This window comes from Pelophylax lessonae (genome assembly GCF_965119305.1).
Source record: "Pelophylax lessonae genome assembly, chromosome: 5".
In the NCBI taxonomy this organism is placed as follows: domain Eukaryota; kingdom Metazoa; phylum Chordata; class Amphibia; order Anura; family Ranidae; genus Pelophylax; species Pelophylax lessonae.
Window position 1 is genome coordinate 252,828,139 of NC_138772.1, and position 20,427 is coordinate 252,848,565.

The 20,427-nt window shown below is 50.1% G+C and overlaps 1 protein-coding gene across 3 annotated transcripts in view; it reads right to left on the bottom strand.

Moving 5' to 3' along the window:
* Positions 1–20,427, bottom strand: part of MARCHF6 (membrane associated ring-CH-type finger 6) — a 1,229,180-nt gene that overhangs the window by 990,329 nt on the left and 218,424 nt on the right. For all 3 annotated transcript variants that reach the window (XM_082259541.1, XM_082259540.1, XM_082259539.1), the window contains exon 4: positions 17,215–17,358. In XM_082259541.1, the coding sequence (XP_082115667.1) occupies positions 17,215–17,358 (144 nt within the window). The remainder of the gene's footprint in view (positions 1–17,214; positions 17,359–20,427) is intronic.

The following is a 20,427-nucleotide window of genomic DNA, read 5'->3' on the forward strand; positions in this document are numbered from 1 at the left end:
GCCTTCACCTTAATGCAGCGAGTGTGCAAGGAGGCTGTGTGATCCCGCAGCGTGTCCTCAGTGTCACTCATCCTGCGCTCAAATTCCTTCAGCCGTGTGTGGAATTTATCCATGTCCCTCCGAATTAGACCAATATCCATCTGTATAGAGTAAATTTTACCCATCAGAGCGGTCTGATAGGTGGAGATGGCCTGCATAAGGGCAGCAAAGTTGCTCTGCTCATGAAGCGCCGGATCATTATCCTCCGTCTGGGTCACCATATTGAAAAGAGCACGAGGCCCTGCTTTCGCGCCAGCCGGAGTGGCAGGCTCTGTAGAAGACTTGGGGGGCACCGAGGACGGTCGGCCCCTGGTCATAGCAAGCGGGGAGTCCCGGAGCGAGCCAGAGTGAGGCTAAGGATATCAGGGCAATTGTCAAACAGGATAAAAGCCAGGCAGATAAGCAGAGCTCCCTCACTATGCGTCCGCTTCGGTCGCCATCTTGGACATGCCCCAGAAATAATAATTTTTTATTTGAAAAAATAATTATGTCCTTCAAACTTTGCTTTAATCAAAACATTCTCATGTGCAGCAATTACAGCCTTGCAGACCTTTGGCAATCTAGCTGTCAATTTGTTGCGGTAATCTTCAGAAATTTCACCCCACGCTTCCTGAAGCACCTCCCACAAGTTGGATTGGCTTGATGCGCACTTCTTACGTACCATACGGTCAAGATGCTCCCACAACCGTTCAATAGGGTTGAGATCTGGTGACTGCGCTGGCCACTCCAATACAGACAGAATACCAGCTGACTGCTTCTTCCCAAAATAGTTCTTGCATAGTTTGGAGGTGTGCTTTGGGTCCTTGTCCTGTTGTAGTAGAAAAATGGCTCCAATCAAGCGCTGTCCACATAGTATGGCATGGGGTTGCAACATGGAGTGATAGCTTTCCTTATTGAAAATTCCTTTTACTTTGTACAAAATATCCCACTTTACCAGCACCAAAGCAGCCCCAGACCATCACATTACCGCCACCATGCTTGACAGATGGCGTAAGGCACTCCTCCAGCATCTGTTAACTTGTTCTGCGTCTCCCAAATGTTCTTCTGTGTGATCCAAACACCTTAAAATTAGATTCGTCTGTCCATAACACTTTTTTACAATCTTCCTCTTCCAATGTCTGTTATTTTGCCCATCCTAATATTTTCCTATTATTGGCCAGTCTGACATATGGCTTTTTCTTTGTCCCCCTGCCTAGAAGGCCAGCATCCCAGAGTCACCTCTTCACTGTGGACGTCGAGACTGGTGTTTTGTGGATACCATTTAATGAAGCTGCCAGTTGAGGACCTGTGAGGCATCTATTTCTCAAACAATAGACTCTAATGTACTTGTCCTCTTGCTTAGTTGTGCACCAGGCCCTCCCACTTCTCTTTCTATTCTTGTTCGAGCCCGTTTGTGCGGTTTTCTGAAGGGAATAGTACACACCGCTGTAGGAAATCTTCTGGGTCTTGGCAATTTCTCGCATGGAATAGCCTTAATTTCTCAGAACAAGAATAGACTGGCCATTTTGAGAGTATAAATTGAAACCCAAAAATGCTGATGCTCCAGATACTCAACTAACTAGCTCAAAGGAAGGCCAGTTTTATAGCTTCTCTAATCAGCACAACAGTTTTCAGCTGTGCTAACATAATTGCACAAGGGTTTTGTAATTATCAATTAGACTTTTAACATAATTACCTAGCACACTGTACCATTAGAACAGAGGAGTGACGGTTGCTGGAAATGGACCTCTGTACACCTATGTAGATATTCCATTAAAAATCTGACGTTTCCAGCTAGAATAGTCATTTACCGCATTAATGTGTAGACTATTTCTGACTAATTTAATGTTAAACTTTTGAAAAGTAATATTTATATATATACACACACACATATATATATATATATATATATATATATATATACACACATATACATATACACACACATACATACATACACAGTGCCTTGCGAAAGTATTTGCCCCCCTTGAACTTTGTGACCTTTTGCCACATTTCAGGCTTCAAACAAAGATATAAAACTAATTTTTTGTGAAGAATCAACAAGTGGGACACAATCATGAAGTGGAACGAAATTTATTGGATATTTCAAACTTTAACAAATAAAAAATGAAAAATTGGGCGTGCAAAATTATTCAGCCCCTTTACTTTCAGTGCAGCAAACTCTCTCCAGAAGTTCAGGGAGGATCTCTGAATGATCCAATGTTGACCTAAATGACTAATGATGATAAATAGAATCCACCTGTGTGTAATCAAGTCTCTGTATCAATGCACCTGCACTGTGATAGTCTCAGAGGTCCGTTTAAAGCGCAGAGAGCACCATGAAGAACAAGGAACACACCAGGCAGGTTTGAGATACTGTTGTGGAGAAGTTTAAAGCTGGATTTGGATACAAAAAGATTTCCCAAGCTTTAAACATCCCAAGGAGCACTGTGCAAGCGATAATATTGAAACGGAAGGAGTATCGGACCACTGCAAATCTACGAAGACCTGGTCGTCCCTCTAAACTTTCAGCTCATACAAGGATAAGACTGATCAGAGATGCAGCCAAGAGGCCCATGATCACTCTGGATGAACGGCAGAGATCTACAGCTGAGGTGGGAGACTCTGTCCATAGGACAACAATCAGTCGTATACTGCACAAATCTGCCCTTTATGGAAGAGTGGCAAGAAGAAAGCCATTTCTTAAAGACATCCATAAAAAGTGTAGTTTAAAGTTACCACAAGCCACCTGGGAGACACACCAAACATGTGGAAGAAGGTGCTCTGGTCAGATGAAACCAAAATCGAACTTTTTGGCAACAATGCAAAAGGTTATGGTTGGCGTAAAAGCAACACAGCTCATCACCCTGAACACACCATTCCCCACTGTCAAACATGGTGGTGGCAGCATCATGGTTTGGGCATGCTTTTCTTCAGCAGGGACAGGGAAGATGGTTCAAATTGATTGGAAGATGGATGGAGCCAAATACAGGACAATTCTGGAAGAAAACCTGATGGAGTCTGCAAAAGACCTATGACTGGGACAGAGATTTGTCTTCCAACAAGACAATGATCCAAAACATAAAGCAAAATCTACAATGGAATGGTTCACAAAAACATATCCAGATGTTAGAATGGCCAAGTCAAAGTCCAGACCTGAATCCAAATCGAGAATCTGTGGAAAGAACTGAAAACTGCTGTTCACAAACGCTCTCCATTCAACCTCACTGAGCTCGAGCTGTTTTGCAAAGAGGAATGGGCAAAAATTTCAGTCTCTCAATGTGCTAAACTGATAGAGACATACCCCAAGCGACTTACAGCTGCAATCGCAGCAAAAGCTGGCGCTACAAAGTATTAACTTAAGGGGGCTGAATAATTTTGCACACCTAATTTTTCAGTTTTTGATTTAACAAAGTTTGAAATATCCAATAAATTTCGTTCCACTTCATGATTGTGTCCCACTTGTTGATTCTTCACAAAAAAACTGAATTTTTGTAAAATCTTACCTGTAAAATTCCTCTCTCTGAGTCCTCCGACAGTCGCCGCCGCCTCTAAGTCATCACTGTTGGGTATTGACCTCCGCAGGAGTAGCTAGGCATAAAGACTTAGTCAAAAGAAGAAAGGCATTTGCATATACACACCCATGGGGGCTGTCCCATCTGGTCAATACCCCCCTGCAGTGACCACTCCCAACTCAGTTTGGTAGCATAGCAGTAGGTAATAAGAACCCCAAAAGAGTGGCGGGGGCGGTGACTGTCGGAGGACTCGGAGAAAGGAATTTTACAGGTAATGCCCCATACACACGTGCAGATTATCTGCAGACTTTTGTCTGCAGACTTACCAAAACCATATAATATGAGGTCAAACCTAAACACTTTCAATTTGTATGCAATCCGGCAGGCCCTTGCACTACATAGAAAAGGTAAGTCTGCAGACAAAAGTCTGCAGATAATCTGCACGTGTGTATGGGGCATAAGATTTTACAAAAATTCTGTTTTCTCTTAAGTCCTCTGACAGTCGCCGCCGCCTCTAAGTCATCACTGTTGGGATGTCCCAAAGCAGTATAGACATGAGGGGTGGGAGACGCAACGCCCACATCAGAGAAAGGAATCTTACAGGTACCATAAGAGAACCTTCTGGGCAACAGAAAAACAATGCTCACCAGGAGCAACAGCCCAGGAAAGCAAATACCAACAGCCAGGGACCCATAAAAAAACAAGGGTCCTTCATGGCACTGCCGCACTGAGAACCTTGCGGCCAAAGGAAGCATCGGCTGATGCTAGAACATCTACTTTGTAGAACTGACGACCAAGTCGCAGCCTTGCACACCTGGGCCACCGAGGGCCGATGCCAATAGGCCCAGGACGCACTCACAGATCTGGTAGAGTGCGCCTTAACAGGGAAGGGTGGAAACCGTTCCTTCAAGGCGTAAGCCTGTTCAATGGTCTGTCTGATCCATTTGGCAATAGTCGCTGCAGATGCAGCCATGCCCTTCCGAGGTCCCTCAGGAAGGACAAAGAGGGAATCCGTCCTCCGAAAGGATTCCGTAGACGACAGGCTTCGTACAAAGCGAAGGCAGGACAATGTCCTCATTAAGGTGGAACTCAGAGACCACCTTAGGAAGAAAGGAGGGATGTGGACGCAAGACCACCTTATCCCGGCGAATCATCAAGTATGGAGAACGGCAAGATAACGCTGCCAGTTCCGACACCCTGCAAGCCGAAGTGATCGCCACCAAAAAGGCAACCTTCTTAGACAGCAGAGGCAACGATATATCCCGAATGTTTTCAAAGGGAGCACGCTGTAACACGGACAGAACCAAGTTCAAGTCCCATGGAGGTCAGGGCTCCTTCCTGGGAGGAGCCAAATGTCGTACACCTTGAATGAAGGTGCGAACCAGGGAATGAGACGCCACAGGGCGTTGGAAAAGAATAGCCAGTGCGGACACCTGGTCCTTGATCGTGGCCAGCGCCAGGCGCTGTTCCACCCCAGACTGGAGGAAGGCCAACACTCTCGACACCGAGTACGAGCGAGGGGAGAACCCCCTGGACTCACACCAGGCGAAATAAGCCTTCCAGGTACAATAGATTTTACCAAAGGAGGTTTTTCTAGCCTTGACAAGGATAGGAATGACCTCAGAGGAGAGACCCCTGTCCCTCAGGACTTGGGTCTCAACAGCCAGGCTGTTAAAGCCAGCGACTGTAAAGTAGGATGGAAGATTGGACCCTGAGACAGGAGATCTTCCCGCAGAGGCAGACGCCACGGAGGCGCCACTGCCAGGTGATCAACGTCGGCGTACAAGGACCGACGTGGCCAGTCCGGAGCCACCAGAATCACCAGGTGTGGTTCCGAGGCTAACCTGCGGAGGAACCTGGATAGCAACTGAATCGGAGGAAAGGCATTCATCAGACGATAATGATGCCAAGGGGCCACCAACGCATCCGAGGCGTCCGCCAGTGGATCGCGCGTTCTTGCCACGAACATTTCAACCTTTCGGTTTAGCCGAGATGTGAACAGATTCACGTTCGGGGATCCCCACTTCGCACACAGCATTTGGAAGACCTCCGGGTGCAGGGACCATTCCCCCTGGTCCAGGGTCTGGAGGCTCAGATAGTCGGCCTGCCAATTCTCCACACCCGGAATGTTGAACTGCTGAGATCGCCGGGACGTGAGTCTTGGCCCAAGACAGAATGTCGGTCACCTCCCGGGCCGCCCGGACACTCCTGGTGCCCCCTTGGTGGTTGATGTAAGCCACCGCGGTAGCATTGTCCGTCTGTACCCGGAAAGGATGGCCCCGAAGACGGTCCGACCACTGGAAGAGACAGTGACGAGTTTTATCACTCGCAATTCCAACACATTTATCGGGAGGGAGGACTCCTCCTCCGACCAAGTGCCCTGGGCAGACAGGTTGCCCAGGACTCCACCCCAGCCCGACAGGCTCGCATCCGTGGTAATCACCGTCCACACCCATGGATGGAAGGACTTGCCTTCCACCACCGACGGGGACCGGAACCACCACAGAAGAGCCAATCTGGTCTGACGACTCAAGGAGACACTCAGATCCAGGGACTGAGGCAGTCTGTCCCACCTGGCCAGGATTCACCGCCTGGAGAGCCCGCGTGTGAAACTGAGCAAACGTCAGCGCCTCGAAGGCCGATACCATCAACCCCAGGCCCCGCATACAGGTCCTGAGTGACGAGGACGGGTTGTCCCTGAGGGACCTGATCTCGCCCCGCAAAGTCCGGAGCTTGTCCTCCGGCAAGAACACCTTTGCCTGAGCAGAGTCCAGAATCATTCCCAGATAGGGAAGACGAATCGATGGAGACAACGTCGATTTCTGAACGTTGATGATCCATCCGAACTCCTGGAGCGTCTGTACCGTGGAGAACAGATCGCGCACAAGGTCCTGGCTGGCACGTGATCTCAGAAGTAGATCGTCCAGATAACCCAAGACCGCAATGCCCTGTGCCCTCAGCAGGCCCACAACTGGCGCCAACACTTTGGTAAAAACCCTTGGTGTCGAAAGACCGAAAGGTAACGCCACAAACTGGTAGTGGTCCTCTGCGATAGCAAACCGAAGGTACCGCTGATGACCCTCGAAAATGGGGATGTGCAGGTACGCATCTTTTAGATCTATCGAGGCCAGGAATTCTCCAGGACTCAAGGAGGCCACCACCGAACGGAGAGACTCCATACGGAACTTCCGAACACGCACAAAGCGGTTCAGCACTTTCAGGTCCAGAATAGGACGCACTTTGCCCTCCTTTCTTAGCACAGTGAACAGATTGGAATAAAATCCCCGAAACCTGTCCCGATGAGGCACCGGGAAAATCACCCCCTGAGCAAGAAGCTCCTGTACCGCTTGGTGCAGGTCCTGCAGACGCCCCAGAGGCAAACGAAGATTTGAGGGAAACAATCTGTCCACCGGCCGGGAAAGGAATTTGATCTTGTACCCCGATCAAATTTTTTCCAGAACCCACCTGTCCGAAATCCGGAGCAGCCAAGGTTGGAGGAAACCGCACAAACGTCACCCCACCCCTGAAATGGGTGAGGGCGCCCCCCTCTTCAGGCAGAGGCGGACTGACCCGCCGCACCTGCATTGCCGGACTTCTGCTTACACGCCCAGGGCTTTTTCTGACTGCCCTGGGCCTTGAAGGGCTTGCCCTTGGAATGGTTCCGAAAGGCACGAAAGTACACCTGAGTGGATCTAGGTGCAGGACCCCGCTTGCCTCAAAAGGAATTGTTCTTCGGGTTCTGGGGCAGCAAAGTGCTCTTGCCCCCCGTGACACCTTTCACCAGGGTATCCAACGCCTCGCCAAAAAGGCGAGAGCCAGCATAGGGAAAATCAGCAACTGTTTTCCGCGAGGACTGGTCAGCCGACCAGCTCTTTAGCCATATCAGTCGCCGGTTAAGTACCGAGACACTAGAGAGGCGTGCCACTAAAGGGGCCTCATTTAAGGCCGCATCACACAGATACACGATTCCTCTGTGGATTTGATCCACCATTTCCAGCCGGGCAGGCGGAACATCATCAGACACGAGGTTGCTCCTAAGCACCTTCGTCCAATCAGCCACCGCCTAAACCACCAAAACGGACGCGAAAATGGGTCTGAGCAACGAGCCCGCCACCGTGTAGGAATGGCGGGCTAGAGACTCCAACCGCCAGTCCGTGGGATCCCGGAAAACCGGGGAATCCTCAGAAGGAACCAAGGTAGCCTTGTTCAACACGGCTACAGTGTGATCTACCTGTGGAGGCACACACCATCGTGATTCCCTAGCCTATGCAAAGGGATAAAGCAATTTGAACCGACTAGGCACCAGGAATGGACGTTTTAACGTGCGCCACATTTCATTAAACAGTGTAATGAAACTCAGCCAGGCAGGGAAAAACCTGCGCCGACTTGCGGGTCCTGTGCGTCCCAAAAGAGGACACAACGCCCGGAGGACTGGGCTCATCCTCCAAATGTAGTGTTTCCTTTACAGAAACAATTCATACATGGTCGCCCGCTCTTCAGGCGACCCCGGGGGGGAGGTATCAACCCCCTCCACCTCAGCCTCCCCCTCAGAGCCCAGCGGGTCGAAGGATGAGCGAGACCCTGAAAAGGGCACGCTCGCAGCAGCAGCAGCCATATCACCATCTGAATCAGAGGAAAGAGACAATCTGGGCCTCTTTCTAGCAGCACGTTCAGCCATCAGCATTTCCATATTTGACACCAAGGTCGCCACTACAGCGGCCAAATCAGGTCTTAGAGGGGCCACAGGAGAACTGGGGACCCCCACCAGAGCTGGGGGGAATTTGCTATCCTGAGAAGCCATTGCTCAAGGAGACAAACAACAGTGCAATAAAGTTAATACTGCCCCTTTAAGATCGCTGCGGAGTGCGCAGCCCACCGCTACAGCTACAGTGACCCCCAAACAGAAGAAGAAAAAACTGAGCCAGAAATTACAATACAGAAAGATATTGAGAGCAATAACCTGCAGAGCCCCGCAGAGTGTTGCCACCGATGTCCTGCTTCAGAGGAAAAGGAAGTGCTGCTAGAGTAGGCTGAACTTATAGGCTGCATGACTCAGGGAAAATGGCTGCCCCATAGGAATGAATGGAAGGCTCCGCCAAAATGGCCGCCGGACATGCGGTCGGAACGATCGTTCTGCTACCGCAAAATGGCGGCGGATGGCGCCAAAAACAGCATGTAGATTGCCCATAGAGAAGCAAAACATGCCTGCCCACACCTAAAATGGCGGACCGCGCGGATCTTCCCTGCTGCGGCCGCCACACACACAGTCTGCACCCCCAACAAGCACCGAAGTGACACAGGGAAGGGGACCCCCAAAAACATACAGCACCGCAGCGCATGCACAAGCGATCCCCGCAGGGACCGCATCAGGGAGTCACACAGGCACAGACATGGGGGGGACACAGCAACACAGGACTGCCACCCCAGACAGAGGCCCCACACAGAAGTACTTACCTGTACCAGATAACGTGGGATGCCTCTATGAACGGAAAGCCGCTGTCCTCATCTGACAGGGAGCGCCGTTAGCCAGGGACATTACACTGCAGCTTCGCAGATGTGTCCTGTGAGGTAGCCACCTCACGGCTGCATCCCTGCTGCGAACAGGGATGGGTCGTTCATAGTTCCAGGACGAACCACAAGTGAACGCTCGATGGTGGGCTGGGGGTCCATATGACCCTCTGCCCTGGAGAACCAGGGCAATCAGTCCGAATCCCAGCACCGCATGAATCCCTCTTCTTCCGAAGAGTCGACAAACTAAAGCTGACAAAATAAACAGCTAGTAAAGTAAGAAAAAACTGAAATTTTCAAAAGAAAACCAAATAAAAAAAAGAATAGATAGGCTGAGACTGTAGCCCCAGCAAAGGTAAGCCTAACTACTCCTGACGCTAGGCAGAAAGAAACTGAGTTGGGAGTGGTCACTGCAGGGGGGTATTGACCTAGTGGGACAGCCCCCATGGGTGTGTACATGCAAATGCCTTTTTTCTTTTTGACTAAGTCTTATGCCTAGCTACTCCTGCGGAGCAGAAGTCAATACCCAATAGTGATGACTTGGAGGCGGCGGCGACTGTCGGAGGACGTAAGAGAAATATTGTTTTTTCCAAATTTTTGGTCTTTTGTGGTTTATATAATAAAAAAACATAGTGGTGATAAAAAATACCACCAAAAGAAAGCTCTATTTGTGGGGAAAAAAAATGATCTACATTTAAATTTGGGTACAGCAGGAAGTTGGCCTGCTGGTCTCCGGACACACCGCTCTGGTTTAACCCTCACTTGGTGGAATTCCTGTCCATTCCGGACCCAGCCCTGTGGGCAGCTAAGGGTGTCAAGACTCTGGCGGACATCAGCGCTGGCGGTGCTCTGGCTACATTTGATGACCTCAAGGCTAAATTTCAACTTCCCAATTCCTTCTTTTTCAGATTCCTCCAACTCCGCCATGCCTGCCGCGTGCAGTTTCCCTCACCTGTGGCTGGTCTGGAGTGCAGCGACTTTGACTCCCAGCTTTAGGATCCCGGTATGCGTCAGCCGCTCTCCACCATATACAAGGCCTTGTTACCCTCTGTTCATGCTGGGTTGATGGGACTACGGGCGGCGTGGAGCGCGGGAGAGGAGGGTTTGGATGATGAGGACTGGGAGGACATTTGGGATAGTTCGTTCCGACCGCTTATCGTGACAAGGGATGTGCTGTTCCAATTTAAAATTTTACATAGGATATATTACACTCATCACAAGCTACATCGTATTTATCCTGGTGTCTCGGCTTCCTGCTGGAGATGCTCTTGCGCTTCTGCGGACTCCTCTCATGTTTTCTGGGATTGTCCGCAGATCGCTTCCTATTGGTTGGAGGTGACTCAATTTGTATCCGGTTTGGCCTCTGTCCCGGTCCCGTTGACGGTGGGGGTCTGTCTCCTTGGCCTGGTAGACCAGTTGGCGACGGCCAGGGCGACAAGGACCCTTCTTGGAATCCTGCTGTTCTATGCTAGGCAGGCCATAGTCCTTAAATGGATATCTCCTCATCCTCCGACTTTGGGCTTCTGGAAGGGGTTGGTAAATGCGGTAGTTCCGCTTTACAAGGCGACTTATATTTCTAGGAATTACCCTAAGAAATAAGAAAAGGTCTGGCGGGTCTGGGTGGATTCCAGATCCACGGTTGACGAGCGGCCTCAGAGCCTGACACAGCCTGAACTCTGGTGGGGCCATAGGGAGAGAGAACAGAGACTAATGTTCCTGACACTGACTTTCTTGCTTTTTCAATGCTATTTCTTGATGGAGGGTACTGAGCAGTATGGTTGAGGGAAGTTTAGGGTGGGTGTTTTATGTTTTTATGTTCTTGTGTTGTTTGTCTGTTGGTTGGCCAGGGTATGCCCCTTATGGTCTTGTTTTTCTTTGTGCTAAACTTAATAAATAGAAATTAAAAAAAAAAAATGTGGGTACAGCACTGAATGACCGTGCAATTACCAGTAAATTAGCGCTGTGCTAAATAGCAAAAACTGAATTTTTGTAAAACCTTACCGTAAAATTCCTTTCTCTTACGTCCTCTGACGGTCGCCGCCCACTCATACAGTCTTCACCAATGGGTATTGACCTCTTATCCATAGGACCAAGCTAGACTTAAGACTTGTTAGAAACAAAGCAATTTACATAGACACACCTGTAGGGGCTGTCCCACTGGTCCAACACCCCCCTGCTATCAGCATTCCCAACTCAGTTTGGTAGCAAGCAGTTAAAGTCCAAATGAACACCAAAAGAGGGGCGGGGGCAGCGACTGTCAGAGGACTCAGAGAAAGGAATTTTACGGTAAGATTTTACAAAAATTCAGTTTTCTCTTACGTCCTCTGACAGTCGCCATCCATTCATACAGTCTTCACCAATGGGATGTCCCAAAGCAGTGTAGACATGAGGGGTGGGAAGCGCAACCGTCACAAAGGCAACGCAGAACCCAGGTCAGAGAAAGGAACCTTATATGAACAGAAAGGTAAAAACTCTGGGTAACAGAAAAGCTCAACTGGAGCAAACAACCCAGGAAAGCAAATAAACAAAGGGGAAAACACCCCAACAGACAGGGACCGACCAACGCCATGGCCCCCTCAAGGCACTGCCGCACACAGAACTTTGCGGCCAAAGGAGGCATCTGCTGAAGCCAAAACAGAATTTGGAAAAGGTGTGCAAAGACGACCAAGACGCTGCCTTGCACACCTGAGCCACCGAAGCCTGATGTCGGAAAGCCCATGACGCACTCACCGATCTGGTAGAGTGCGCCTTGACAGGGAAGGATGGCACCCGCTCCCTAATAGAATAGGCCTGTACAATTGTCTGCCTGATCCATTTTGAAATGGTTGCCGCAGACGCAGCCATACCCTTCCGAGGCAAGACAATATCCTCATTCAGGTGAACATCTGAAACCACCTTAGGAAGGAAAGCTTGGTTAGGTCGCAAGACCACCTTATCCCTATGTACAACAAGGTAAGGGGAGCGGAATGACAGGGCCGCCAACTCCGACACTCTGCGGGCAGATGTGATCGCCACCAGGAAGGCAACCTTCCGTGACAGCACAGGCAGAGGAATCTCCCTGATCTTCTCAAAGGGAGGACGTTGCAAAACGGACAGGGCCAAAATCAAGTCCCAAGGAGGTAAAGGCGCTCTCCTAGGAGGAGCCAAATGACGCACCCCTTGAATAAAGGTGCGTACCAAAGAGTTTGATGCCAAGGGGCGCTGGAAAAGGATTGCCAGTGCAGACAATTGACCCTTAATCGTGGTCAGCGCAAGACGCTGGGCCACACCAGTTTGCAGGAAGGCCAACACCCTTGCCACCGAAAAGGAGCGAGGATGGATGCCCCTGGATTTACACCAGGCAAAATAAGCCTTCCAGGTACGGTAATAGATCTTACCAGACGAGGCCTTCCTAGCCTTAAGCAGGGTAGGAATGACCGCCGACGAGAGACCCCGATCTCTCAGGACCTGGCATTCAACAGCCACAACGTTAAAGCAAACGACCGTAAAGCAGGATGGAAGATCAGCCCCTGAGACAGCAGATCGTCCCGTAACGGGAGCTGCCACGGAGGCTCGACGACCAGTTGTATGATGTCTGCGTACCAAGACCGGCGCGGCCAGTCTGGGGCCACCAGAATCACCAACTTCGGTTTCCGAGACCAACCTGCGAAGGAACCTGGACAACAACTGAATCGGGGGAAGGCATAAATCAGGCGATACTGATTCCAAAGCACCACCAGCGCATCCCAGGCGTCTGCCAGAGGACCGCGCATTCTTGCCACGAACCTTCCTACCTTGTTGTTTAGCCGGGATGCGAACAGATCCACATCCGGGGATCCCCATCACGCACACAGCATCTGAAACACCTCCGGGTGTAGGGACCATTCCCCCTGGTCCAGGGTCTGGCGGCTCAGATAATCCGCCTGACAATTCTCCACACCCGGAATGTGAACTGCCGAAATCGCCGGGATGTGCGTCTCGGCCCAAGACAGAATCTTGGTCACTTCCTTTGCCGCCCGGGCACTCGTGGTGCCCCCTTGGTGATTGATGTAAGCCATCGCAGTGGCGTTGTCCGTCTGCACCCGCACAGGGCGGCCCCCGAAGATGATCCGACCAACGGAGCAAGCACAGTCTGATCGCTCGCAGTTCCAAGATGTTTATCGGCAGGCAGGATTCCTCCTCCGACCAAGTGCCCTGGGCAGACAGAATGCCTAGAACGCCACCCCAGCCCAATAGGCTGGCGTCCGTGGTGATCACCGTCCACAACAACGGCCGGAAGGACTTCCTCTCCGTCATAGCCAGAGACTGGAGCCACCACAGAAGATCCTCTCTGGCTTGGCGACTCAGAGATATCCTCTTTTCCAAGGATTGAGGAAGCCTGTCCCACCTGGCTAGGATCTCCGCTTGGAGAGATCGTGTGTGGAACTGTGCAAACAGTATCGCCCCGAAGGCTGACACCATCAATCCCAGGGACTGCATGCAGGTCCTGAGTGACGAGGATTTGCTGTCCCTGAGGGACCTGACCTCGTTGTGAAGAGTTCGGAGCTTGTCCTCTGGCAGAAAAACTTTTGCTCGGGCGGAATCCAGGACCATCCCCAAGTAAGGGAGGCGAACAGAAAGAGACAAAGTCAACTTCTGAACGTTGATGGTCCACCCGAACTCCTGGAGCGTCTGAACCGTAGTTGACAGATCGCCTAACAGGCTCTAACTGGCACTCAACCTTAACAGGAGATTGTCCAGATTTCCCAAGATCGCAACTCCCTGCGCCCGTAACAGGGCTAAAACAGGAGCCAGCACTTTGGTTAACACCCTTGGAGCCGAAGCGAGACCGAAAGGCAACGCCACAAACTGATAGTGTTCCTCTGCGATAGCGAATGGGAGGTACCTCGGATGACCCTCGAAGATGGGGATGTGTAAATACGCATCCTTGAGGTCGATGGAAGCCAGGAAATCTCCCGGGCTCAGGGAGGCTACCACCGAACGGAGGGATTCCATGCGGAATTTTTGAACCCGCACGAAGCGGTTCAGAGCTTTCAAAACGGGTGAGGGCGTCCCTTCAGGTCGAGGCGGACTGGCCCGCCGCACCAGCTTGGGAGGCTTTTGAATTGTCCGCCCAAGGCTTCCTTTGGCCGCCATGGCCTTTGAAGGGTTGCCCTTGTCCTGTGCCTTGAAGGCACGAAAGGACCCCTTGATTTAGTTTAAAGAAAGGGCCCCGCTTACCGCGGAAAAACTTAACCTTGGGATTCTGGGGCAGCAGAGTGCTCTTACCCCCAGTGACCCCTTTTACCAATTTGTCCAGGGAGTCCCCAAAAAGGCGATTCCCCGCATAAGGGATGTCAGACACCGTCTTCCTGGAAGTCTGGTCAGCCGACCAGCTCTTCAGCCACACCAAACGACGGGTTATCACCGCGACACCAGACAGTCGTGCAGCTAAAGTGGCCTCATCCAAAGCCACGTCACACAGATACAGGACAGCCTGAATAATCTGGTCCACCATCTCCAAAGTAGTAGGAGGGGCGGAATCACAAGGGTGCGTCTGAGCACCTTGGTCCAATCTACCACAGCCTGAGAGACCATTACTGAGGCGAAAATAGGTTTCATCAAGGAACCCGCCACCATATAGGAGTGGCGAGCAAGAGATTCCATCCGCCTATCCGTAGGGTCTCTGAACACCGGAGAATCCTCCGTGGGCATAAGAGTGGCCTTGTTCAATCTGGACACCGTGCGATCCACTTTAGGGGCCACGGACCAGCGCAAATCCGTAGGAGACACAAAGGGATAAAGGAGCTGAAACCGTTTTGGTACCACAAAATTGCGCTTCAAATTGCGCCATTGCTTGTTCACCGTTTAGTGAAACTCAGCGGGACAAGGAAACACTTGTGCCGCCTTCTGGGTTCTATGGGTCCCAAAGGAAGACCGCTTAGTGTACTCTAAATGTAGTGTATCTTTAACAGCGGTAATAAGCGCAGACATATCAGCGCATTCTCTGGCCGTCCCAGGGGGGGAATCATCCGCCTCCTCATCCCCCGCCTCCCCATCCGAGTGAGAGGACTGAGACCCTTCAGGGGGTACACTGTCTATGGCAACCATATCAGACTCTGAATCAGAGGAGAGAGAAAGCCTAGGCCTTTTTCTAGAATCCCGTTTAGACATCAATAGATCCACCTTGGACGGTAAAGTCGCAAGTGCAGCAGTAATCGCAGAGGATTCAGACGTACCTGAATCATCCACCAAAGCTGGGGGGAATTTGCTGTCCTGGGACTCCATAAAAGCTTTTATGGTGCTGGCCCTTTAAATCGCAAAAGCGGCGATCCCACCGCAATGCACCGCAATAGGGACTAGACTGAAATACCCCACAGGTAGAAATAAAACTGATAGCCCAAAAAAAAAAAAAGCAATAAAAGACCCCCAGGAGTGTTACCACGCTTGCTGGCGATCTCTCTGCATGAGGAAAGGAAGAGATGTCACACCGCTAGAGGCTAAACAGGACTCGGACTAAAGAAAAATGGCTGCCCATAGGAATCAATGGGAGGCTCCGGGAAAATGGCCGCCAAACACATGTATAAAAGCAAACCGCCACACACAAGATGGCGCCCGAAGGGCGCGATACACTACTACAGAAAATGGCTGAAGTGCCCATAGTGAAGCCAGAGCAGCCGCCATTAACCAAAATGGCGGCCCCGCGTTTTTTCACCGCTGCGGGCCGCCCACACGTCTGTACCCCAGTAAAAAAAACACTAATAGTGCCACAGGGTGTAGGGACCCCAACAACCCCCCACAGAGCGTCCTGGACGTGGTAGAGCCCCTGCAGGGACCAGGAGGAATGCGAGCCCCAGACACACAGACATGAGGGGAGAGCACAGACACCAGCAGACTGTCATCCCCAGACAGAGGCCCCACACAGAATGTACTCACCGTACCATGATGGCTTGGGCGCCTCTCTGCGACGGGAAGCCTCCCACCCCAGGTGGCGGGGGTGCCGTCAGCCAAAACAGGACTTAAGCAACGCACGGAACCGCGGTTGAGGCGTCCTAGCGAGGTGGCCACCTCGTGGGCTTTTGTCCCTGAGGACAGGAACAGGTCGTTTGCGAGGCCAGGGCGTATGCATAGCCTGCTAAACGCTCTATGGCGGGCTGGGATTCCATAAGGTTCTCTGTCCTGGGACACCAGGACAACCAGTCCGACTCCCAGCTCCGCAAACGCTGTAGTCTTCTGAAGATCCGACTAAACGCAGCAACAAATAAAAAGCTAGTAGTGCAAAGAAAACACTTAGCAGAAAATAAAAGTAATAAAAGAGAAGAAAGGCTGAGACTGTAGCCCCAGCACAGGGATAGCCTATCTTACTCCTAACTAGGCAGAAGACAAACTAAGTTGGGAATGCTGATAGCAGGGGGGTATTGGACCAGTGGGACAGCCCCCTACAGGTGTGTCTATGTAAATTGCTTTGTTTCTAACAAGTCTTAAGCCTAGCTTGGTCCTTAGGATAAGAGGTCAATACCCATTGGTGAAGACTGTATGAGTGGGCGGCGACTGTCAGAAGATGCAAGAGAAAAATGGCCTGGTGATGAAGGAGGTAAACCTTTAGGAGCTTAAGTGGTTAAAAATAAATTCCAGGCATTTTATATTTTACATAGGTACATTGTTCCAACTTGAACAAATGTAATTATGTATATACCATACTTGGCTGATGCTCCTAGAAGCTGGAAACCGCTACGTCAGTGATATTCACTTGCTTCTGGTTCAAATGCTGAGCAACCAGCTTCGTGCATTGTAAACACAGAGGGTCAGTATCTTACCACAGGCATGTTCAGAATGAATACACAGCTTTACTGAATTGGAGAAGGTGGAAAGGGGATGCTGACATCACACTCTAATGGGTATCGGTCTGTAGAGTTTAGGAGGAGTAAATTACTTATCAGTTTTCCACTCACCATACAGAAAAAGGATAAATTAGGGAATTTTGTTTTGATAGAGCTGGGGTCGTTCAGGGATGCCAGACTAGTTAACAGCACTAGCAGAAGCTACAGGCTGCTTTTCTCATTTTAATGACGCATGCACTGCATCCATAAGAAGCAATATGTTTAAGCCTGGAAATTGGACAACTGCCTGTGGTGCCTGGTCCCTAAAAAAAAAAAGTTAATCCATCAAAGCATAATGTATGAATCACAAATTTATGGCTATAGCTCATACTCACATGCTGTAAGTGGTACAACTCCAAGCCAGGCAAAGGCCACTAATGTATAGTGAAACCAATATCGGATTGCAGTGCCAATACTTGTAATTAAGCCAGCACAGATGTCCTGTATTGGAAGCCGGGAAGGCATGTCTGGAGAATAAACTAAAAGACAAAAACATAGTAATATAATAGGAGTTAAACAAAAATGGCCTAGAGCAGGGGTCTCCAAACTCTCTAAACAAAGGGCCTTTATTTAAAGTATCAAGGATTACTGTCCTTGATAATTTAAAGGGGCCATAACAACTGGATTTTTGTCTTAACGTAAAATCCTTTTCTCTGAGGTTTATTGACAGACACAGCTCCATGTCTCCTAGACCCTTGGGCTTATGCTGCTCTCTCTTCAGAAATAGGACTAGGCGTCAACAATTTTGGCTACGATAGAGGCAGTCCCAGAGGGTATACCATCACTTCCTGCTATAGGACTTCAGTTTGTAATAAGCAGTGTCAGAAGAATACATAACTCAACCCACATATGAGGGGCGGGTGCTATGTCAGTCAGTGAACCTCAGAGAAAAGGATTTTACAGTAAGACAAAAATCCAGTTCTCTTTCGTTCACTGACAGAGCAAAGCGCTATGTCTTCTAGACCCTTGGGATGTCCCAAAGCAGTATCAACATGTGGGGGTGGGAAAAAAAACACAGCAATACATATCCCCAACAATGCTAAAACATAGCCAACCTGGTAAAACAGGAACTCAACACCAGGGAAAAAAAAAAAAAACCCTCAAGAGCCTCTGCAACCACAGCCTACAAAACTTTGCAGCCAAAAGCAGCATCCGAAGATGCAAGTACATCCACCTTCTAAAACTTTGTGAATATGTGTACAGACGACCACGTAGCCGCCTTGCACACCTAAAACCACTGACACCTTATGACTGAAGGCCCAGGAGGCACTAAGCACCCTCGTAGAATGTGCCTTGAGAGGGAATGGAGGAACCTGACTCTTGGTAGAATAGGCCTGCACCACCGTCTGCCTGATCTATCTGGAAATGGTCGCAGCAGACGCGGCCTGGCCCTTACGAGGTCTATCCGTAAGAACAAAGAATCGGATTTCCGAATCGGCTAAGTCACCACCAGGTACACCCAAAATTGTCCTGACTACATCCGAGGAATGTAGAGCATTTTCTTTAGGAGGTTTCGGTTTAGGACATAAGGACGGAAACACAATATCTTCATTCAAATGAAACCCTGAGACAACCTTAGGAAGGAATGCCTGACCGGGTCGTAAAACCACTTTGTCCCTGTGAACCACCAGGTAAGGTGACCGACAGGACAATGCAGCCAACTCAGACACCCTACGCGCAGAAGTAATAGCAACCAAAAAGGCCACCTCCTGCGACAGAGTGAGCAAAGGAAGTTCACAAGTCTTTTCAAAAGGAGGCTTTTGAAGCACCGACAGTACTAAATTGAGATCCCACGGAGGTACCAGGGATTGCACAGGAGGAGCCAGATGGCGAACTCCATGCACAAAACTGTGAACCAAGGACTTCGCTGCCAACTGCCTTTGGAAAAATATGGCCAAAGTGGGAATCTGGCCCTTGATGCTGCCCTGAGCCAAACATTGATCTACACCTAGTTGTAGAAACTCCAATAGGCGAGACACAGAAAAGGTACGGGGGGAAACCCCCCGGGACTCACACCAAGTAATTTATGCCTTTCATAATCGATAATAAACCTTCCTGGAAGTAGATTTCCTAGCACTCAACAGCATAGGAATCACTGACTCCTACAGCCCTCTGTCCTTCAACACCTGGCTTTCAATAGCCAGGCCGTCAAAGCCAGCGACTGTAAAGCAGGATGCAAGATTGGTCCCTGAGAAAGAAGATCTCCCCTGAGAGGAAATTTCCATGGAACGTCTGCTACCAGCCTTACCAGGCCTGTGTAACAAGACCTGCGAAGCCAGTCTGGACCAGAATGACTTGAATCACTTCTACCTCGATTCTGCGTAGCAGCCTCGACAGAAGCTGTATTGGAGGAAAGGCATAAATCAGACGATACTGAACCCAAGGGGCCAGAATGGCATCTGTGGTGTCGGCCAGAGGATACCGAGACCTTGACACGAACCCCTGCACCTACCTGTTGAGACGGGAGGCCAACAGGTCCACATCGGGAGACCCCCACCGGAGACACAGTTGATAAAACACCTCTGGATGAAGGGATCATTCTCCCTGATCCAACATCTGTCGACTGAGATAATCCGCTTGCAAATTCTCCACCCCCAGAATGTGCACAGCAGAGAGGGCCGAAACATAGTTCTGCCCACCTTCGAATGCAAGCCACCTCCCGGGCCGCCAGGGCACTCCTTGTGCCCCCTTGATGATTGACATATGCCACCGCTGTAGCATTCTTTGAATGTATCCTCACCGGGCCTCCCAGCAGACAATCCGTCCACCGAGACACACAAAGTCTGACAGCCCGAATCTCTAGGATGTTGATCAGCAGCCTAGACTCCTTGAGCCGAGTATATTCCCAAGACACCTCCCCACCTGGACAGACTGGCATCCGTGGAAATTACTGTCCAATACAGGGGAAGAAAGGATTTTCCCAGGCGAAGCCCCGGGGAGCGGATCAGAGACCCCCTCATACCCCGAATCAACAGAATCAGAACGTCCAGCGACTGTGGATCCTTGTTCCATTTGGCAAGAATCTCTCTTTGCAGAGGTCTGGTATGAAACTGCGCAAACGGAACCGCCTCCAAAGTGGAGACCATCAGACCCAGCACTTGCATGCAAGTCCTGACCGAGGACCGACGTTTGGACAACAGGAGCCGAATCGCATCCTGCAACTTGAGAAGTTTTGCTTGAGGAAGAAACACCCGGGCCGATGCTTGGTGGACGGAGTCAAAACCGATTTTTGAAAATTCAGTGTCCATCGGAGGTCCTGAAGAGTTTGCACTGTCCAAGTTGGCTTCTAGAGCAGAGGAAGACTTTGCACGCAGAAGCAGATCGTCCAGGTAACCCAGTACCGCAATCCCCTTCTGCCGTAGCAAGGCCATTAATGGGGCCAAAACCTTTGTGAACCCCCTAGAAGCAGAGGAGAGACCAAAAGGTAAAGCCACAAATTAATCGTGCTCCTCACCCATGGCAAAATGAAGAAAACGCTGATGTCTAACATATTGAAATATGAAGGAAAGCATCCTTGAGATCGATAGAAGCCAGAAGATCCCCTTGAT